This window comes from Camelus ferus, chromosome 2 (assembly GCF_009834535.1).
Source record: "Camelus ferus isolate YT-003-E chromosome 2, BCGSAC_Cfer_1.0, whole genome shotgun sequence".
Classification (NCBI taxonomy): domain Eukaryota; kingdom Metazoa; phylum Chordata; class Mammalia; order Artiodactyla; family Camelidae; genus Camelus; species Camelus ferus.
In genome coordinates, this window is record NC_045697.1 from 103,279,938 (window position 1) to 103,297,807 (window position 17,870).

Genomic DNA, 17,870 nt, shown 5'->3' on the forward strand with positions numbered 1-17,870 from the left:
ACAAACAAGGGCGGGAGGAAGGGTAAGGTCAAGGCATTGGGGAGCAGGACCACATGATCCAACCATCCTGGCTGCTAAGAAGACTGACGTCTCTGCCTGGCCACATGGTGTGTGTGCCCTGGTGGGTTGTTTTCTCCTTTCCTTTTGGGAAATGATCCTAATTTAAGCAACTGAGTCTAAATTCTTAGGATGGGAAAAAAAAAAGGCATTCTCAAACCAGTTCTTTAAATGATGTTTGGAGTTTGTTTCAGAATAATCTAGGGGGAGGAAGAACAAAAGGAAGGGCCAGATGAAACAACATGGGTCATAAACTGATCATTGTTCAAACTCGGTGATGGGTATGTTCTCTACTTTTGTATGTTTGAAATTTTCCATTGGAAGGGTTTTAAATAAATGAGGTCAAGGGTCACTGATCCGGAATCCTGCCTGTTGTTAGTTTCAACCTTTAGCTTCACCTAAACCTTTTTTTCAAAAATGGCTAACACGGAATGCTGTCCAACATTTTCTCTTTCCATATCTCCCCATCTTATAATGGAGGTATTAACAAACAGCAGAATCGCAGATGGACAGCCCGTGATGAGAGAGGAGTGGATGAGGAGGGAGGTGTGATCATCAGCTCTTAGGGGATAGGGAGTCACCTGTGCACACATCCACGGGCTTCCTGCTGCCCTGGTGCCGGGGCATGGAAACCAGCACCCTCACATCCCACCGGTAAGCACATACTGGGATGCCAAGCTACAGAGTGTTTCCTCCTGGGTTGCTACACTTTTTCTTCGTTCTTGCGGTTGGAATGAGAGGCAAGGTCGATACGATAAACTATGGGGGGAGCGGTGGGATGATAAAGGACAGGGAGAGAATCGGAGAGAGCTTCTTTCTTCACCGTTGCACATCTCTCCTCTCCCCTGGTTCCCCTAGATATCCAGGGGAACCGCATGGAGGAGCTCAGGCACCCATGGGTATTTGGCAGTCCCAAGGCTGCCCTTCACTAGTATGCTGTCTTAAGTGCACCTAGCAACTCTTAAACACGGACGATTCCAAACCAGGATTCTAATCATGAGTCACCAGTCGGCTTCTTCCAGGAAAACAAACTTGGGAAATCTAATAACTAACCAAACATCTTACTAAGTTCCCTAAACATCTGGAGAGATGAAAATCTGGATGCTTGATGTAAATCTTTTTGGAAAATATTACAAATCACGCCTTAGAACATAACCTGCGTTAGCTGACCTTGTGCATACAAATTACGAGTGCCTTTTGTATTCGTATCCAGGAATCAAAAATGAAGAGAGAGAGTTGGCATTTCCCCCCCTCGTATTTCTGCTATCAGTTAACGCAGGTGAAAGAGGGTTTCCTGGCACAAAGCAGCATGATTCTCTTCCCCCTGAAGTAACGAGGTGAGAAGGTAAAAGGAGACATCTATTTGAAGAGAGGCACCTCTTCCTCTGCTTTGGGCAGAAGATCTGATTTGGATTTCTTCTTACTCATAAGCTCCCAGCAACAGGAGAATTTAAGGATCGCTTCGTCTTCTGCCAAATGGCTAAAAAAAAAAAATTATCTTCTATCCTATAATTATGCTCCAGTCCCAGCCAAGGCAACTTAGGCCGTGAGGCACGTTTCACTGGTTTGGGGCTAGTTCAAACCTCTCCTTACCTCTTCCCAGAGAACACCTGAAAAGCATAAAATAACATGGTCTCGCAGCATACCTTTCTGTAATATAAATATTATCATGTAATCCTAAAGAGCCGGCAGAAAACCTCCACAGGAGATGCTGCCGGGATCCCGCCCTCATCCCATTCACTGCACTAGCACGCTCGCCCTGCGGTGCTGGGAGCACGGGCTGCCAACAATGAGAACTGTCCCCACCTGGGAGCCCCCTCACCTGGGAGGCTACACACCCACATTTGCCGCTGACGGTGGTGGGTGATAAGGGGGTACAAAGAGCTGGCGCCGTTGCAGGCAAGATTTACTCTGTGGTGTAATTCATGCTCCAGAATTCTCTGCAGGATCGACCTGGAGCTAGAATCCAGCTGAAAAACACATCCTTGCTCAGTTCTCCTTCCCTCTCCTGCCCCACTGCCGTCCCTGTGGGTTTCTCTGCGAGCATGCCCTCAGTACAACACCTGCCCCCAGATCCCCCTTCGGGCTCTGCTTTGAAAGAGCCTGACCTGTGACATGTCAGGAAGCAAATTAAAATGAGCACTTATTATTTTCAGTCTGCTGTCTTTCAGTGTCTACCCATCTGGCCAACTCCATGTGTTTAGACCCACAGACACAAGCATAGATACTAAATAAATAGCCTTAAGATTACATGAAGAAGATAGGCAGGAATCTACAGTAGCTCACGTCTCCTATTTGGGCATCCAGTTTAATAGACAGAATCACCTTTCCATCCCCCAGGCCCATTTCCCAACACAAGGCACAGACCAGATCCCAAGACTCGTTTCCCATTTGTGTACTTCTGTGCAGAAGCAAGGCTCGCATCACCCTTGTGTTCTGTTAGAGGGAGGTTCTGTCCCTAACACGACATAAACCCTGTGTGAAGCAAGCTGGCTCTGTTTTAACCATTGTTTGATATTTGACCATTCCCCAATTCCAATCCTTAGAATTAAAAAGAAAAAGCAACTCAGGTTAGGATTCAAAGGAGTACCATTCACATGTCAGAGGATGCTCTGAGGTCAGTTTGCATCACATCCAAAACAGAAATGCCATTGATCTTCAGTGGCAGGAATTCAAAACAAAACCAATCAACGGCTCCCCTAAGGAAGAACCTGAGTTTGCTCAGGAAAGCAAGGGCCCTTGACTCAAAGCCTTCCAGGCGGGAGACTGCCTCTCCTCTGAGCTCTTCCGCAGCGGTGGGGTCAGGGCTTGTTGACACCTGCCTGCCACGGTTCCGGCCCGGGTGGTCACGGGGGCTAGGGAAGAGGGGCCAGCTCCGGCCCGCCCTCTTCCACAGAGCAACCCGCCCTGGCTGACCTCCTCCAACTGCCTTTGGCACCTGGAAAGCATCCTCACCTATCGGTGGTAGTGGTATCGGCTTTCCAGTAAGTTTCGAAAGCACCTTGTTTCTCTTGCTTTTTAAATGTTTGCCCTCCTACCAATGCTGGGAGTGAAAAAGTTGGGGTATCCCTGGTGATGACAATGACCCGCCCACAGCTGCAAAGCTACTCAGGAAGAGAGCTGCAGGGAGAACCTAGGTCTGCAGACGGAGGGAGGCTTTCCTGAGACGCAGACCCAGCTCCCAGGCACAGCCGTGCCGCCTACATACACTCTCAGGCCACAAAACCTCTGCCAAGAGAGTAGTATCTCCTTCGCGAAATTATTGTAAGGAATAAAAAACAAGGGCATCAGGAGAAACCCCCAGAAGGTGACGCCTATTAGAGGTTTGATGACTGTGAGTGGCCTTCCCCCTTGGTGTCCTTTGCTTTCCGTATTGTTTCCACCAAAGTTCAAAGACAAAACGGAGGTGGAGGGGTTGTGACTCTTCAAACCCAGTGGGAGAGAACGGCGTGAGGACGGCTGTTCAACACACAACGGGGGCCTGAGGGTCCCCACCGGGCGGGGCGGGGGCGGGGGTGGTGGTCGGAGGGGACCCCACAGCTGCCTACCTGGTGGTCGTCCGGACGGTGTTTTCTTTTGTGTGATTGTGCTCTTTGCTCACCTTTTCTGTAAGGAGAAAGCATGAAACGGACACCTCTCAGGTGGTGCTTACTCAATTCGCGTTTTTAAGGCTGCAGTAAAAACACCCTCAACATTTCCCTTTCTCTCTTGTGGTTTTCTTCTGGTTTCTTTTTAAAACATTCAGACCCTTCCTATCTTACCGGTAAAGACAGTCACCCAAAGCACGTCGGTGGCATCTACTGAAATAGTTTATTAAAAACCGATCCAAGGGGAAAGAGTTACTAACGAAGTACAAGTGTGCTGTCTGATTTTAATCAAGCCTCAGTAAACACACACACACACACACACACAGACACACACAGATGCGCACAGAGATAGTCATTTCTCGTATATTTCTCCCCAGCTGAAACTTTCTGCTTTCCTCTGATTCAGCATGAAAACTGCAGTTGTGGGCAACCGTTCCGCTTCTGACTTGATGACAACCTTTAAGCATTCTGTATTGTCAGGCCCCTTTGTCAGATGGGATATAAAAACAGCCATAAGACCTCTGGGTGCGACAGGCATCGAGCGCTTGTTCTGATAAATGTCACGAGGGACAAAAAAAAATATCATTAGACAAGAGGAGGTAAACTCTCCCTGACTCTGTCTTGAGGTCTGTATCTACCAGCTGTCAGAAATTATTTAATTAGCTTTCAGGAACACGAAAGCTGAACTCTGGCCTTCCCCGTCCAGTTCAAATGTGAGGATTCTGCCCCAACTGTCACAGTGCTCCATGGCTTCTTTTAAGTCTTTGGAGGATACCTGGCCAGCTCGACAAGGGTTTCAGATTTCAGTGGCAGGGCAAGTGAAAAACTCCTCATCTTACGGGATTTGGGGAAAAATTTAAACACAGATTTATGCTGTCCGGTGCTTTTTAACACTAGCCTAAAGCTGCTGTGTGCCTGTTTGCGGGGACAACTCCTTTCTGTCCACTCAGCGGTGACAATGAGGGTTAACTTGGATTCGCAGGCACGGTTCTTTCAGAGAGCAGGGAACTGGGGCTAAATGACTCGCCTGAGGTCACCTAGGCACTCAGTGACAGTGCCAGGGGGAGAACTCTCAGACACAAAGTTTTTAGCTGATAGTAGACCATGATAAGGTACTGTTAGAGGCAGAGACTTTCTGAAAAGAACCACGCTGGCCTCACTTGTGCAAATCCTAACTGCCAAATCATGTTCAAAGTTGTATTGTCTTGAGAGATGCTTTTAGTCCGTTTTAAGAAAAAGAAAAGCATCTTGCATGTTAGAAGCTCTTTTGGAACTTGCAAAGGTCTATGTGGCCTATTAAGTTGACTGATGAACTGTTTCCACCTCTCTGGGCTCTGCACAAACACGGTCCTTGTTTGAGAACCAGAGACTATTTTCAGCATCGACCAATAGCTTCACAGCTACGGGTGGTGTTTGAGGCCAGTGAGAAGGGGGACTATCACGATGGCATGCAGATTCCAGCCTCTTTCCTCTTTTCTGGTATTTTTCTTAGAGGAGAAGAGTCAATCCTTGAATAATGAAGCATTTAATGGGTGTTTTTAAATTTGTTACCCATAACAAAATAGAGTTTATCAAATATTAGTAACAATCAGTACTGATGCCCAAACGTCAGTATGGGAGGCCAGTGCCTGATCAAGAACAAAGTATCTGTATTTCTACATAAATCTGAACCTTACGTGTCTATTTCACCCATCTCGATCATGGTAAAACGGTAATAGCATATTACATTTGACAAGGACAAAGAAGACGCAGCTTGAAAGAGGTAACAAAGGGAAGAATTTAGGTACTAAGACCCTCCCGTATTCTATCAGGACGCTGAGCTGGTCATTAATTCTGACACTTTAAATCCCAAATATTCGAAGGAGAAAAAGTTGGTTTACAGCAAATGTTCTACTAAGGTTATACTTGGCTGGAAAAGAAACCTCACGGTTTCGTCTTTTGCTTTTCCTTTTCCTGGATTTTTTTTTTTTTTGGCAAGATGCAGAAAAATCTCATTAATTCTGACCACACTAATTTGGAATTCACGGTAATTCAGTCACTGTTGGAGTACATTGAAGTTTATCTTTTGCACATTAGGAAAAAAAAAAGCTGTTAATCAGATCAACTGCCTAAACAAAATTAGAGGTGAGACGTTCAGCCCAGTCAACAGGGATCATTTGCACAGAATTGAATAGAGTTCTAATTTCAAATGATTCTTAACTATTTATTAAAGAAAGTTTGGCAGGAGTTCTACTTGGCAGCATCTGATTAACTGTTCGTTGGAGTGGCAGTATATGTGTTCAAGTAACAAAACGGATTTCCGTCTAAAAAAATTTTATAACGCAGGTGTTTTTACTTTGTGACAGTGGCTTTCCTTCCAATGACTCCCGGTTATTGACATTTTTGCCGCTCGTAAACGTACCTGACAGTTGAAAAAGAAGCTCAGAAGCCATCTTCACAGAGATATCCTGACTGAAGAGGTTCCTCTCTGGGGGCACCCTGCCTTCTGGCAGCTTCTGTAAGGGTTCGGTTTTCTCTCGCCCGATTAAAGTGCTGTAGCCAACATTCCGGCTGGGTGAGATCGAGGCATGCGAGTCCTGGATATCAACCTCCATGGGTTCCTCTTTAATCTTCACCATCTGAGTGTCCTTGTAGCTTTCCGCTGCAAGCAGGTGAATGAAGAGGAACAAAAAACACCAGAGTTTCTTAATTCTGACCAAACCCAGCTTCTGCTCACAGAACCACGAGGATTGTGTCAGGAGTAGTTTAGAAGAAAGCGCCCCAGGCACACTGAACACAGTTTGAAAAACTTCTGGTCGAGCCCATTCCGGTTTCTTGCAAAGGTAGGAAACCAGAGCTCAGAGGAATCAGATGACTTGCCCAAGTCCATGCAAACGGCAGCAGAACCAGGCCAAGGTCCCCAGATGCAGAACCAGGTGTCTTGACCAGGGCCTCCCGACCACACCCACACGCCCCTTCCTCTCTGCCAGGCTGCTCCCAGAGCTTACAAAGAATGTGGCAAACCTCTGTCCTTGTTTTACAACGTACCCGACTGCAGTGAATCAAACTAGAGCAAGTCTACTCAGACTACGATTTTCTCCCTCTATTTTTAAAGCTCTGATCAATTTTTTTTTTCCTTCTCTTCTGGGTCACCTAAATTAGTAAAGGATAAGGAGGGTTGATTCAACTGAGACATTTATACCTTGCTGGGAGCTAGTTAATACTCAAGACCACCTAGGACGTTAATTGCAGCCCACGGATTAACACTTAGAAAAACAGCAATCTTATAAGTTATAATAGCCGTTCAATTCACTGACCGCTCTTGCTTTAGGTGTGGCTATTGAATGTTTGGTCTTTCACCTGAAACATGCATTTACTTTGCGAGGCTGGAGTGCCTTTATGTGCACATGCTCCTTAGAGCTAATGAGACCTTTGAAACAAGGTGGGACAATTAGCCCAGCCTTTGAGTCGGGTCACTTTAAAATAAGGCCACACTCTCAAATCAGCCAGCACTTATTAGTAACTATAGTGTCCTCAGCACTCCAGAAAACACAAAAACTAAAATGAACTTAGGTATATAGTTGATTGATAGATAGATACACAGATAGAGAGTGGTGGGTTGAATGATGGCCCCCTCAAAGAGATACGTCTATGTCCTAACCCCAGGAACTCGTGAATGTGACCTTATTTAGAAAAAAAGGTATTTGCAGATATGATTAAGTTAAGGATCTCAAGATGCGCTCATCTGGGATTATCCAGGTAGGCCCCAAATCCAATGACAAGTGTCTGTATAACAGAAGAAGACAAGACACAGATCCAGTGGAAAAGGCCATGTGAAGACAGAGCCAGTGCCAGAGGCTGAATGTTTGGGTCCCTCCCCCAAGATTAGTATGTTGAAACCTAATCATCAATGTGATGGTTTTTAGAGGTGGGGCCTTTGGGAGGTGATCAGGTCATGAGGGAGGAGCCCTCATGACTGGGGTTAGTGCCTTTGTAGAGAAGACCCCAGAGAGCCTCCTTGACCCTTCCTCCATGTGAGGTCACAGTGCAAAGTCACCTGCCTATGAATCAGGAAGAGGGCCCTCACCTGACCATGTGGGCCACCCTGATCCTGGACTTCCAGCCTTCGGAACTGTGAGAGGTAAATTTCTGCTGTTTACAAGCCATCCAGTCTGTGATGTTCTGTTACAGTAGCCCGAACAGACTAAGACAGAGACTGGAGTTTTACAGCCACAAGCCAAGGATTGCTTGGAACCACCAGAAACTGGAAGGAGTAAGGAATGATTCTCCTCGAGAATCTTCAGATTTCAGGTTCCTGGCCCCCAGGCTCTGAGGGAATACATTTCTGTTGTTTTAAGCTACCAAGTCTGTGGTAATTTGTGATGGATGGATAGATGAATGGACAGACGGACAGACAGATAAACAATAAGAAACAATTTAAAGTAGGTGCTGGTCTGTGAGACAAGAGATATACAAGGGAAAATCTCTGGGCATGTATCTGGAGGAAACTCTAATTTGAAAAGATACATGCACCCAAATGTTCACAGCAGCACTATTTACAACAGCCAAGACATGGAAGCAACCTAAATGCCCATCAACAGATGACTGGATAAAGAAGTTGTGGTATATTTATACAATGGAATACTACTTAGCCATAAAAAAGAATGAAATACTGTCATTTGCAGCAACATGGATGGACCTGGAGATTGTCATACTAAGTGAAGTAAGACAGAAAGAGAGAAAAATACCATATGATATCATTTATATGTGGAATCTAAAAAAATAACACAAACTTACAAAACATAATCAGACTCACAAACACAGCAAATAAACTTATGATTAAAGGGTGGGTAAATTAGGAAGGGATGGGGGGTAAATTAGGAGTTTGAGATTTAGAGATAGTATTATATGTAAAATAGATAAACAACAAGGATCTATTGCATGGCACAGGGAACTTTATTCAATATCTTGCAGTAACCTATAATGAAAAAGAATGTGAAAAGGAATATATGCATGTATATGTATGACTGAAACATTATGCTGTGCACCAGAAATCAACACAACATTGTAAACTGACTATACGTCAGTTTTAAAAAGGGGGGAAATCTCATTGCTGTAAGCTGGGTGCTCAGAGGAAACTGTGCTTTCCTTGCCAAGTATGAGACAGGTGAAAATCGAGTACATGCACACTTTATTGATTTGCAATAAAGAAGACAGAGTGGTATTTTTAATTAAATGATTAAAATTAATACAACGCTATCAGTAAGATCTTATGTAAGAAGTGTACTAATTGTGCTTTTTTCTTCCTGACACATTACACATGCTTCTCAGCGAAAATGACTTTTTTGTCAGCGACTAAACTGCAGGCAACTGTTATATTTCATTTAGATCCCTTCCCCCTCCCCCATTATGCCAAGCTGTTTTTTTTCCCCTCTGCATGTCTGCGAAGCTCATAAAAACCAAGTCCATTGATTCAATCATGCTTAAAAAAAAAAAAAAAACCCAAAGAATATAAAGCTTTCCAAGTTACATGCCTGGCTTCTTGCCTTTACTTCCAGCCCATCTGATTCTTTCTTGGGTACTGACTGCATTCTCTGCCCCCTTAGGGATTTGGTGACCTGACAGCCATCCTGACCCTGACTCCCCTCTAGATCACTCACAGGTGCAGTCACGACACACAGGACCCTCTCCTCAAACTACTTAGTATTGGGAAAAATAAACAGTGTGGTCAGTGTCATGGATACATAATGATGTCTCTAAACCCTGCAAGTCATTCCAAGGCCCAAAGACAAACGAAGGAATACTAGAAAGGGATTCATTTAGTTGAAAAAAAAATCTCAACATAAAGGGCAAAGCTAGAAAGAATCTGCTCCATCATTTATCTCCCCCAAGCCCACTTTTCCCCAGCTTTGCCCCTAGATTAAAAACCACTGGCTATTTGCACCATGGAATTTACAGAAATCAGTTTTTAAAAGCTACTTGGGATAATTTCAAGTATGATTTTTCCATGAAGTGCTCTCTATTCTTTCTTATGACAACTCTTGACCTTTCAAAAATGCACAAAACACTGATCACCGATAAAAGAGAAAAAACCTCTATCATCTGTAATCTACCTGGTAGACTCCAGACTCACTGAAAAGAGTTTTCAAACTGACATCTCCATGGGCAAGTGAGACCTAATTCAATAAATATTTCCATAGTCCGTGTTTTTTCATGCACTAGCATTATTGCCAAGTGTTTTCTTGCTTTTTTTTTTTTAAAACAGAGTCTCTCAACCTGAGCACAATGGGCACTTGAAGCAGATACTTCTTCGTTGGAGGCTGTGCTGTGCATTGTAGGATGTTTTGCAACATCTCTGGTCTCTACTCACTAGATACCGGTAGCACCAGCCCCCTAGCTGTGACAACCGCAAATAACTCCAGACATTGTCAATGCCCTCTGGAGGGCAAAATCACCCCAACTGAAACCACCGCTGTAAAGTTTTTTTGCCACATTCTTGTTTTCACCATGCCCCAACCCCCTCCCCCATTTAATCAACACCCAAGGCAAAGAAGAAAGAAGAAGCTCTTGCCAAGTTCTAGCCTGGGCTCCTCCACGTACTCAACACCACCTCAGCCGGCTGGCCGAGGACGCAGGAGGCAGCCTGACTTGGGAGCGAGGTCTCTGCTACAAATCCTACTTGGTCCTTAGGCCAGCTCTCTCCCTCTCGCTTAGGGAGCCCCAACATAACCACTGTTGAATTAATCATCCCCCTCACTCTTCGCTTTGACTCCCACCCCCAGGGACAAGTCTATGTACCACGATATGCTTTCCCAACATCCCCCCTCTCCGCACACTGTAGCTCCTTTTAGAATCTCTTCCTAAAATGATAGGACAAATATTAATCATACTCCAGCGGCCTGTACTGCTATTTCCAGAAAGAAATTGGCAAATGGGAAAAGATGAGACAGTGTTAACAATATGTTATGCCTGGGAGGTGGATTGTGGGTGACAGTTTACTGTAATGCTTATTTACATTTTGTAATCTTTCTAGGATAAATGTGGATATTTTGTCATTTACCTACATTTAAAAAAATGGAAAACAATTACATACGCCCATAAAATGATGGTATTTCCTCTTTAGAAGTCTAGTTCAGGTCAGAGTGCGTGCCTCGTGGCCTCGGAAGAGCTGATTTGTGAATCGGATAAGCCCTGTTCATACTCTGCTTGGCAACAGGAGGGAAAAAGCAATGGGGGTGTCACAATACTGTCTTTTCTACCGTCATAAACACAATATATATCAGCCAGCAAAGGGGATCATTTCATTCATCAGTCACTTGGTCATTCTATAATCTTTTTTTTAAACATCTACTACACACTAAGACACTAGATGGATGATTCTTGCGGTTCAGAGGTAAGTAAGACCTGGTTCTTGCCCTCAAGAAGCTTAAATCTAAATGGATGATCAGACAAGTATAAACAGCCCTCCCATACAAGAAGTAAAATTTAAATACAGTGTGGGAAGAGGGGTCCAGGACGACCATGGACCAAAGCCCAAAGGTGGAACTGTACTCTCCCTGGGGGGTTCGGGGACCATCACGGTGTCTGTTAGGCTGAAGCGCCACCAGTGAGAGGCAGAACTGGTTCCCTGAACAAGCAGGACTCACAGTGTGAAATCATAAACGCAACTCTCTTTTTGTCTTCCGTTGTCTCTTTAAACCTGTCCAGTAGGAAAATGTTCCTTCCTGTTCCCAGGTGAAAACCCAGGCAGGCCCATAACCTGGTAATTCTTAGATAATAAAAAGCCTCACAGCCCTTGAAGCAGCAAACATGGTCTCGATTCACAGTCCGGAAGGCCCAACCCCCGGGGTAACCCACAGCTCAATCTTTCTGTAAAGGTGACCTTGGTTTCCCCCTGGAAGGGTCCACAGGTTGCCTGTAATTTGGGGGAAATGGTGTGGTGGGCTCCCTCCCCCCTTTCTTGCCTTCTTCCCAGCACACCAGCTTCCCTCTCAGACCCTAGGATTAGAGGAGGGGGAGGAAGGGGAGGAGAGGGGACGGACAGCCCTTGTCTCGCTGTCCTGTTCCAGAATGGTTTCACCCTCTTTAGGCCAGCAGACATTTCTCTCCTGGGATTTGCCCACAGGGTCTTCGGAGATCTTGACCTTGGAGGTGCTCACTCTCTAAACTACCTCGACCTGGCTGAATGGCCTCCAGCCTGGGCTGCCTGATTCCCTCCACCGCCTCAGGCACCCACCTGTGGGCATCCACTTGAGTTGGGCGCAGGGACCACCAATTCTCTAGGCAGCCCCACTGGACAGCCCTGCAGACCACACCCATGTGGACCCTCTTGTGGGAACCTGGTCCACTCGGAACCGTGGGGAATGGCTGCCTCTTATTTGATCAGACAGAGAGGCCCCCACCACGGCACAGCAGGCCACTCTCTTCTACTCAGACACCAAGGCAGTCTGCCATCTCTCACCCTCCAGATCCTAGGCCAACGTCAGGTACGGACCATGAGGCTCCCAACTGAGGAAAACACAAGACGAACTTCCAGATGGCATCTCTCAAGCCGTGGGCTCTAGATTTGGGGTAAAAGGCTGGTATCCCTTCCCTCACCCCCCTTAGCTGGCAGTTGGGGAATCACAGCCTGGTTCTCTCCAAAAGCCCCTCGCCCCAACCTTCATAACCTCTCACGCCTATTCTCTCTCAATTTGGCCAAGAGTTCCAAGAGTTTGTGTGTTTTGGGGGTGGGGGGGGCGAGGTAAAATATCTACAACATAAAATGTATCATTTTAATTATGTTTGAGCGTCCAATTCAGTGGCATTAAGTACGTTCACACTGTTGTGCAGCCATCACCAGCACCACCTCGAGAATTTTTCACCTTCCCCAACTGAAACTCTACCCATTAACTCCCATTTCCCCCTTTCCTCAGCCTTTGCCAACCAACATTCTCCTTTCTGACTCTAGGCCAGGAGTTTTTGTATTTTTTTTTTCCTAATTCTTCAAGCTGTAACCTTGGAGCTGAAGCCAGATCTTCCGTTGAACATACTGTCTAATAGAGTGTCAGGTTGCACTCCAGAGAAATAACTGGAGAGGCAGGTAAGGGCAGAATATGGAATCTCAGATGCTGGACCAGGAAGACTATCCTAAATGAGAAGCCAGCCACTGGGGGGTTTGGGCAGGGGAGCAGCACAATCAGATGACATTTCGACAGGAGCACTCGTACGGGATGAAGGGACCAGAGGAAATGGAGATGGGGAAATCGATGGGGGCTGATGGCGGTATTGTATCATCATCTCCAAGCAAAAAGATGATGAGGGCCTGGACTGAAGGTCATGAGGGTAGAAAAGACTCACAAGATATTCCAGAGGTTGAATGTAGAGGAATTGGTGGTGGACAGTTAAGAGTCCGAATCAAGAATGAAGAGATGAAGGGACCTTCATAGCAGCATTATTCACAATAGCCAAGACTTGGAACCAACCTAAGTGTCCTCTGACAGATGAGTGGATAAAGAAGATGTGGTACTCATACACACACACACACAATGGAATATTACTCAGCCATAGAAAAGAATGAAATAATACCATTTGCAGCAACCTAGATGAACCTAGAGATCATCCTACTAAGTGAAGTAAGTCAGACAGAGAAAGACAAGTATCATATATCACTTATATGTGGAATCTCAAAAAACAGTACAAACGAACTTATTTACAAAACAGAAACAGGCTCACAGACATCGAAAAAAAACTGATGGTTACTAAAGGGGAAAAGAGAAGGGAAGGATAAATTAAGAATTTGGGATTAACAGATGCACACTACAATATATAAGTAAGATAAACAACAAGAACCTACTGTGTATAGTACAGGGAACTATATTCAATATCTTGTAATAACCTATATGGAAAAGAGTCTGAAAAAGAATATATATATGTATAACTGAATCACTTTGTTGTACAACTGAAACATTGTAAATAATGTAAAAAACATTCAATTAAAAAAATAATAATGAAAAAAGAATGATGTGACCAATGTGAGAACAACTGAGAAGAAGCCTTGTGTATGGTCTGGATAAGAAGGAGGTGAGATTTTAAAAAATAACAACTCTATGACTTTTAAGCCTTGGATATTTGGAAAATGCTGCTATTAAGAGTAGAAAAAGAGAAAAGTTGGGGAAAAATTCGAAGGAAGATTTTCAGTCCTGTTTTGGCTAAGTACCTATGATCCCTGCAGGAAGTAGAGGTCATGATGGTTTATAGGCAGTAAGAGAAGAGCCACCAGTGACACACAGAGTGGAAGGGACTGGGTGAGATAAGCAAGGGAGGGCGAGTAGAGAGCAGTGGATGGGGAGGAACTGTTACCATACACTCCTACAGAGAAGGCAGAAAAGCAGCAAGAAGAGGTGGAGAGGGAGTGGTCCAGCACAGCCTGCTCGTGGAATGCAGGGGGCGGGGGCAGAGGCCCCGCCCGCTCCTGCCATCACATGGAACAGCAGCACAGTGACTCCTCCTCTTAGTCTCTGCCCCATAGATGTCCCAGCCCCACGCTCCCTGCAATACTGAAATATCCCAATTGCCCAAATACAACCCACCATTCGTCACCTTATTCCCTTCTTAAATACTCCAATAATGTCCTATACAGATTTCAGAACTGTATTTTGAAATTTCCCCTCTGTAAGCAGCTTTCTTTTATCTTCATCAGATGACACCCTTTCCATCCTTTGTCCTATGTCTATATTGTACAGACCTTGCTAACATTATAGCTCAATGTGATTATTATTTACAGATTCATTTCCACTCTGCACTGAACACCCAGGGAGAGCCTGGTTCTGATTCATTTTTCATCCGCCAGACTTCACACATTTGATAAGATTAATCTCTGTCTGTCACATGCATCACCTGAGGCAGGGCACACAGTAGGTGTGCTGTTCTCCCTTCCCTGACCCCTCAGTCTGCCACAGACACTCAGCCACGCTATGAACTTGAAACAAAACACGAAAGGACGCAGCACTGGCAGTGGCACTGAAATAAACAATAATAATTGGCCATTCCCTTTCTGGGGGCTATCATGGTCCTGAGCTAGTGTTTTTGAATAACGAGAAGCTTAAAACAGCCTCTAGAAGCAATGTCAACGATGCCATCTGGAAAGAGTTCATTTTCTGGAGTGACATTCCTGTCAATCAGATAAATTAAAAATCTTTCCAACTTTGCTATCCTCAAAGATACAAAGTTCTGGGATGGGCACAAAAACGTGGCCCAGGTATGAAAACTAATTCCTGGAGGTGTTGGGTTTATTCCTTAATACTTTGTGAAAAAAAAAGCAAGGCAAACGGACCAAGGGAAGCAAAACAGACAGCCAGGAACGAGCAGAGAGCCTGCCTGGGAACATCCGCCTCTGGGAGCGCCTGGCTCCCGCGGGCACCTGAGGAAGACGAGCTGCTGCCGTCTCCCTTGGCTTTCTCTTGCTTGATTTTGTCCTTGCCAGAATCAAGATGGAATGAAGAGCTGGGCTGGGTTTCCTGGGTGGCACAGGGAGAGACCAGGCCCCAGCACTACTCCAAAACGTTATTCCCCAGCAGCTGGACACTCTGTGCCGGGTTTTGTGTTGCTGGAGCTCAACGATGATGTGGGAAGGAAGCAGCCTCCCAGCAGGCACTCCCTCCCCCGACAACTGGAGCTGGTCCTCAGCGCAACATGGATGAATGCAGCTCCGCTCTTGCTATGAAAATGAAGACCCTGATGCCTGGATGCCCGAGTGCTTTTCTTCCTTCCCTCTTTCTTCCCCTACCTTCTCTCTCTCCAGGAGTCATGCCATAAAACAGAAGCACTGGCACACTGAGACAGGCCTTAAGTTCTCTGAAAGACTCAGCTGGGACATGCTTCTCCACAGGAAGTTACATATTAAACTTCAGTGTCTCTACGATGTGGCCCTTGATTCATTCTTACAGCGTCCAGAGTATAGTCGTCCTCAGTGAGGAGAAGTTCCCCAGTCTCGCTCTGAGGAATGGAACCCATGCCTGGGGCTTTTGCTACATCCCAGGAGAGGCAACACAGGCTCCTACTGTCCTTGCTGGACACACTAGTCATCTGTTCCTGGGGAAAAGGAGAAGGAACGCTCTCCATGAAAGGAAACAGCAGTGCAGCAATTTTCTCTAGTTCTAACCCACAAGAACCTTCAAGAGCAGCATTTTCCACCTGCCTCCTCTCGGAACACAGAGTGGGAGACTTACAAGACGCATGGCCTCCAGACTTGAGGATAAACAGGCACAGCTGAGGGCAGGGCTGATAAATGGTGTGAGGTATGGAATTGAAATTTTTCCTCCTTAATTAAAAAGGGGGGGGGCGACTGTATTTTTCAACAGAAAAGCCTTACAGTGACCTCCAGCACACACACACGCGCACACACACACACACACACACACCACATTTTACTCAGGACCACACTGGAGTAACTGAGCAAACCATGAGACCAAGCCAGTATCTATGAGGAAGACATGCAGATATCTGCACAAACTTAATTAATTCATGAAACCATTCACTACATTAAACCATCTTTTCCAAGTGGTAAAACTGACCTTCACAGTAATCCAAACATTAAGAGAATTTTGTTTAAAATGATGGAACTATGAAGGAGGTTGTAGAGCGCGTGCTTAGCATGCATGAGGTCCTGGGTTCAATCCCCAGTACTGTCATTAAAAATAAATAAATAAACCTAATTACTCCCCTCCTCCAAAATTTTTTTTTAAATAAAAAATAAAATAAAATGATGGAGCTAGGTTTTTTCGTATGCCCCTTACCTTCTTCCCGCCCCCTCCCCACACACATACACACGCACATCTTTTAATTTCTATCACAATTTCAAAGATATTTTATCAGAATTGGCCTTTTGAACTGGATCACCAAAACCATAAATGCATTTGCATTTCCTCACTCTAGCAGTATACCACCTGGCGACTAGGAAGGAGAAGTAACAAAGGTTGAAACAGTGAGCTATGCACACTAGAAATCACACTTAAGCGGACAGACGTAAGCAGGGGGTCAAATTAGAAACAATAAGGAACACCAAGTGTTCCATTTTATTAATTCTAAGTCTGCAAAGAACCAGTATTCCCTAAAAAAATGGAACTCAAACTTTAAAGCTAATAAAGGCTTAGTGAGACCTGGAAGTTCCCTTTCCAGCGTCCAAGAAACAGATCATTTTCCATCAGAGCAAAGCACCTGCAGTTCATTCTTCTATTCATTTTTCAGTGAGTCTTTGCATCCCCTACCTCGGCAAGCAACGAACACAGGTGGTCCTTGCCTGAGCTGACATAGCTGGACATTTGCTAGTGCGTTTTCAGACCGGCTGCAAAACTGGGCCCCGAGCTGCAGCACAAGTTTTGGACTCAATTCAGGGTATGACACTGTCCGGTGTTAAACCACACGGCGGGCGGGGGGGGGGGGTTCCCTGACGTAAAGGAAGGTACCTCGGAGTGGTCACGTGGAATTTGATCACAAGTCAGAAGACATCCATCCCACATCACAAATGCTGCATTTGATTTCACTTTCGTCCAAATAACAAGAATTAAAATCCTCAGCCACTGGGGGCTCTGGGAGATCAGCTTCTCCAACCAGCAGATGATGCGGAGGGGCCAGGCATTATCTACTGAACTCTGAGTGTCCCGGCATTAGTGTAAAACCTCTCCCAGCCGTCTTGTTTTCTTTTCATTTCATGATTTCACTAGAAATTAGCTAAAGCGGTGCATTTAAACTGCATGTCTGCCATTTGGTAACACTCCAAATGATCTCATTTTTTAAAAATTAACCTATTTTTCATCTCATGTGCGGAATATACTTTTCTTGTCTCACGTTCAAAAAAGGAGGAAAAAAAGGAAAAGGGTCAATTAAAGTATCTGATCTAAACTTAAAGCTATTTAACATCATTATCCTTTGCCATTTAATAAATCTATGTCCTGTCCACTTCATCTGCTGTGATTAATAGGCCTGTCTGTATCCTTCTATGAACCTGTATGCAGGAAGGGTGGGGAGTGGGGGGAGTATGCAGGTAGGTTTTAAACAGAACTCCTGAGAGATTTAGTAGAATCCCTGCTGACATAAAAAATGACCAAAAAGCAAGGTCCATCTCCGTCTGGCGACGGGTTGGCCTCTGCTGGATGCTCCACGAGGAGGAAGATGAGCAGAAGGAGCCCTGGGAGAGGATGGAGCCAACAAAGTCTTATTTCAATAACTCAGAGTTTTACCAAACTTTTAAATATTTTCCACTAACAG

General features: G+C 45.1%; 1 protein-coding gene across 10 annotated transcripts in view; it reads right to left on the reverse strand.

The window, feature by feature from the left end:
* The window catches only part of ZNF827 (zinc finger protein 827), a 170,262-nt gene that overhangs the window by 73,829 nt on the left and 78,563 nt on the right, over positions 1 to 17,870 (reverse strand). For all 10 annotated transcript variants that reach the window (XM_032464360.1, XM_032464404.1, XM_032464355.1 and 7 more), the window contains 2 exons: positions 6,046 to 6,285; positions 3,606 to 3,663 (listed from right to left, as the gene is read on the reverse strand). In XM_032464360.1, the coding sequence (XP_032320251.1) occupies positions 3,606 to 3,663; positions 6,046 to 6,285 (298 nt within the window). The remainder of the gene's footprint in view (positions 1 to 3,605; positions 3,664 to 6,045; positions 6,286 to 17,870) is intronic.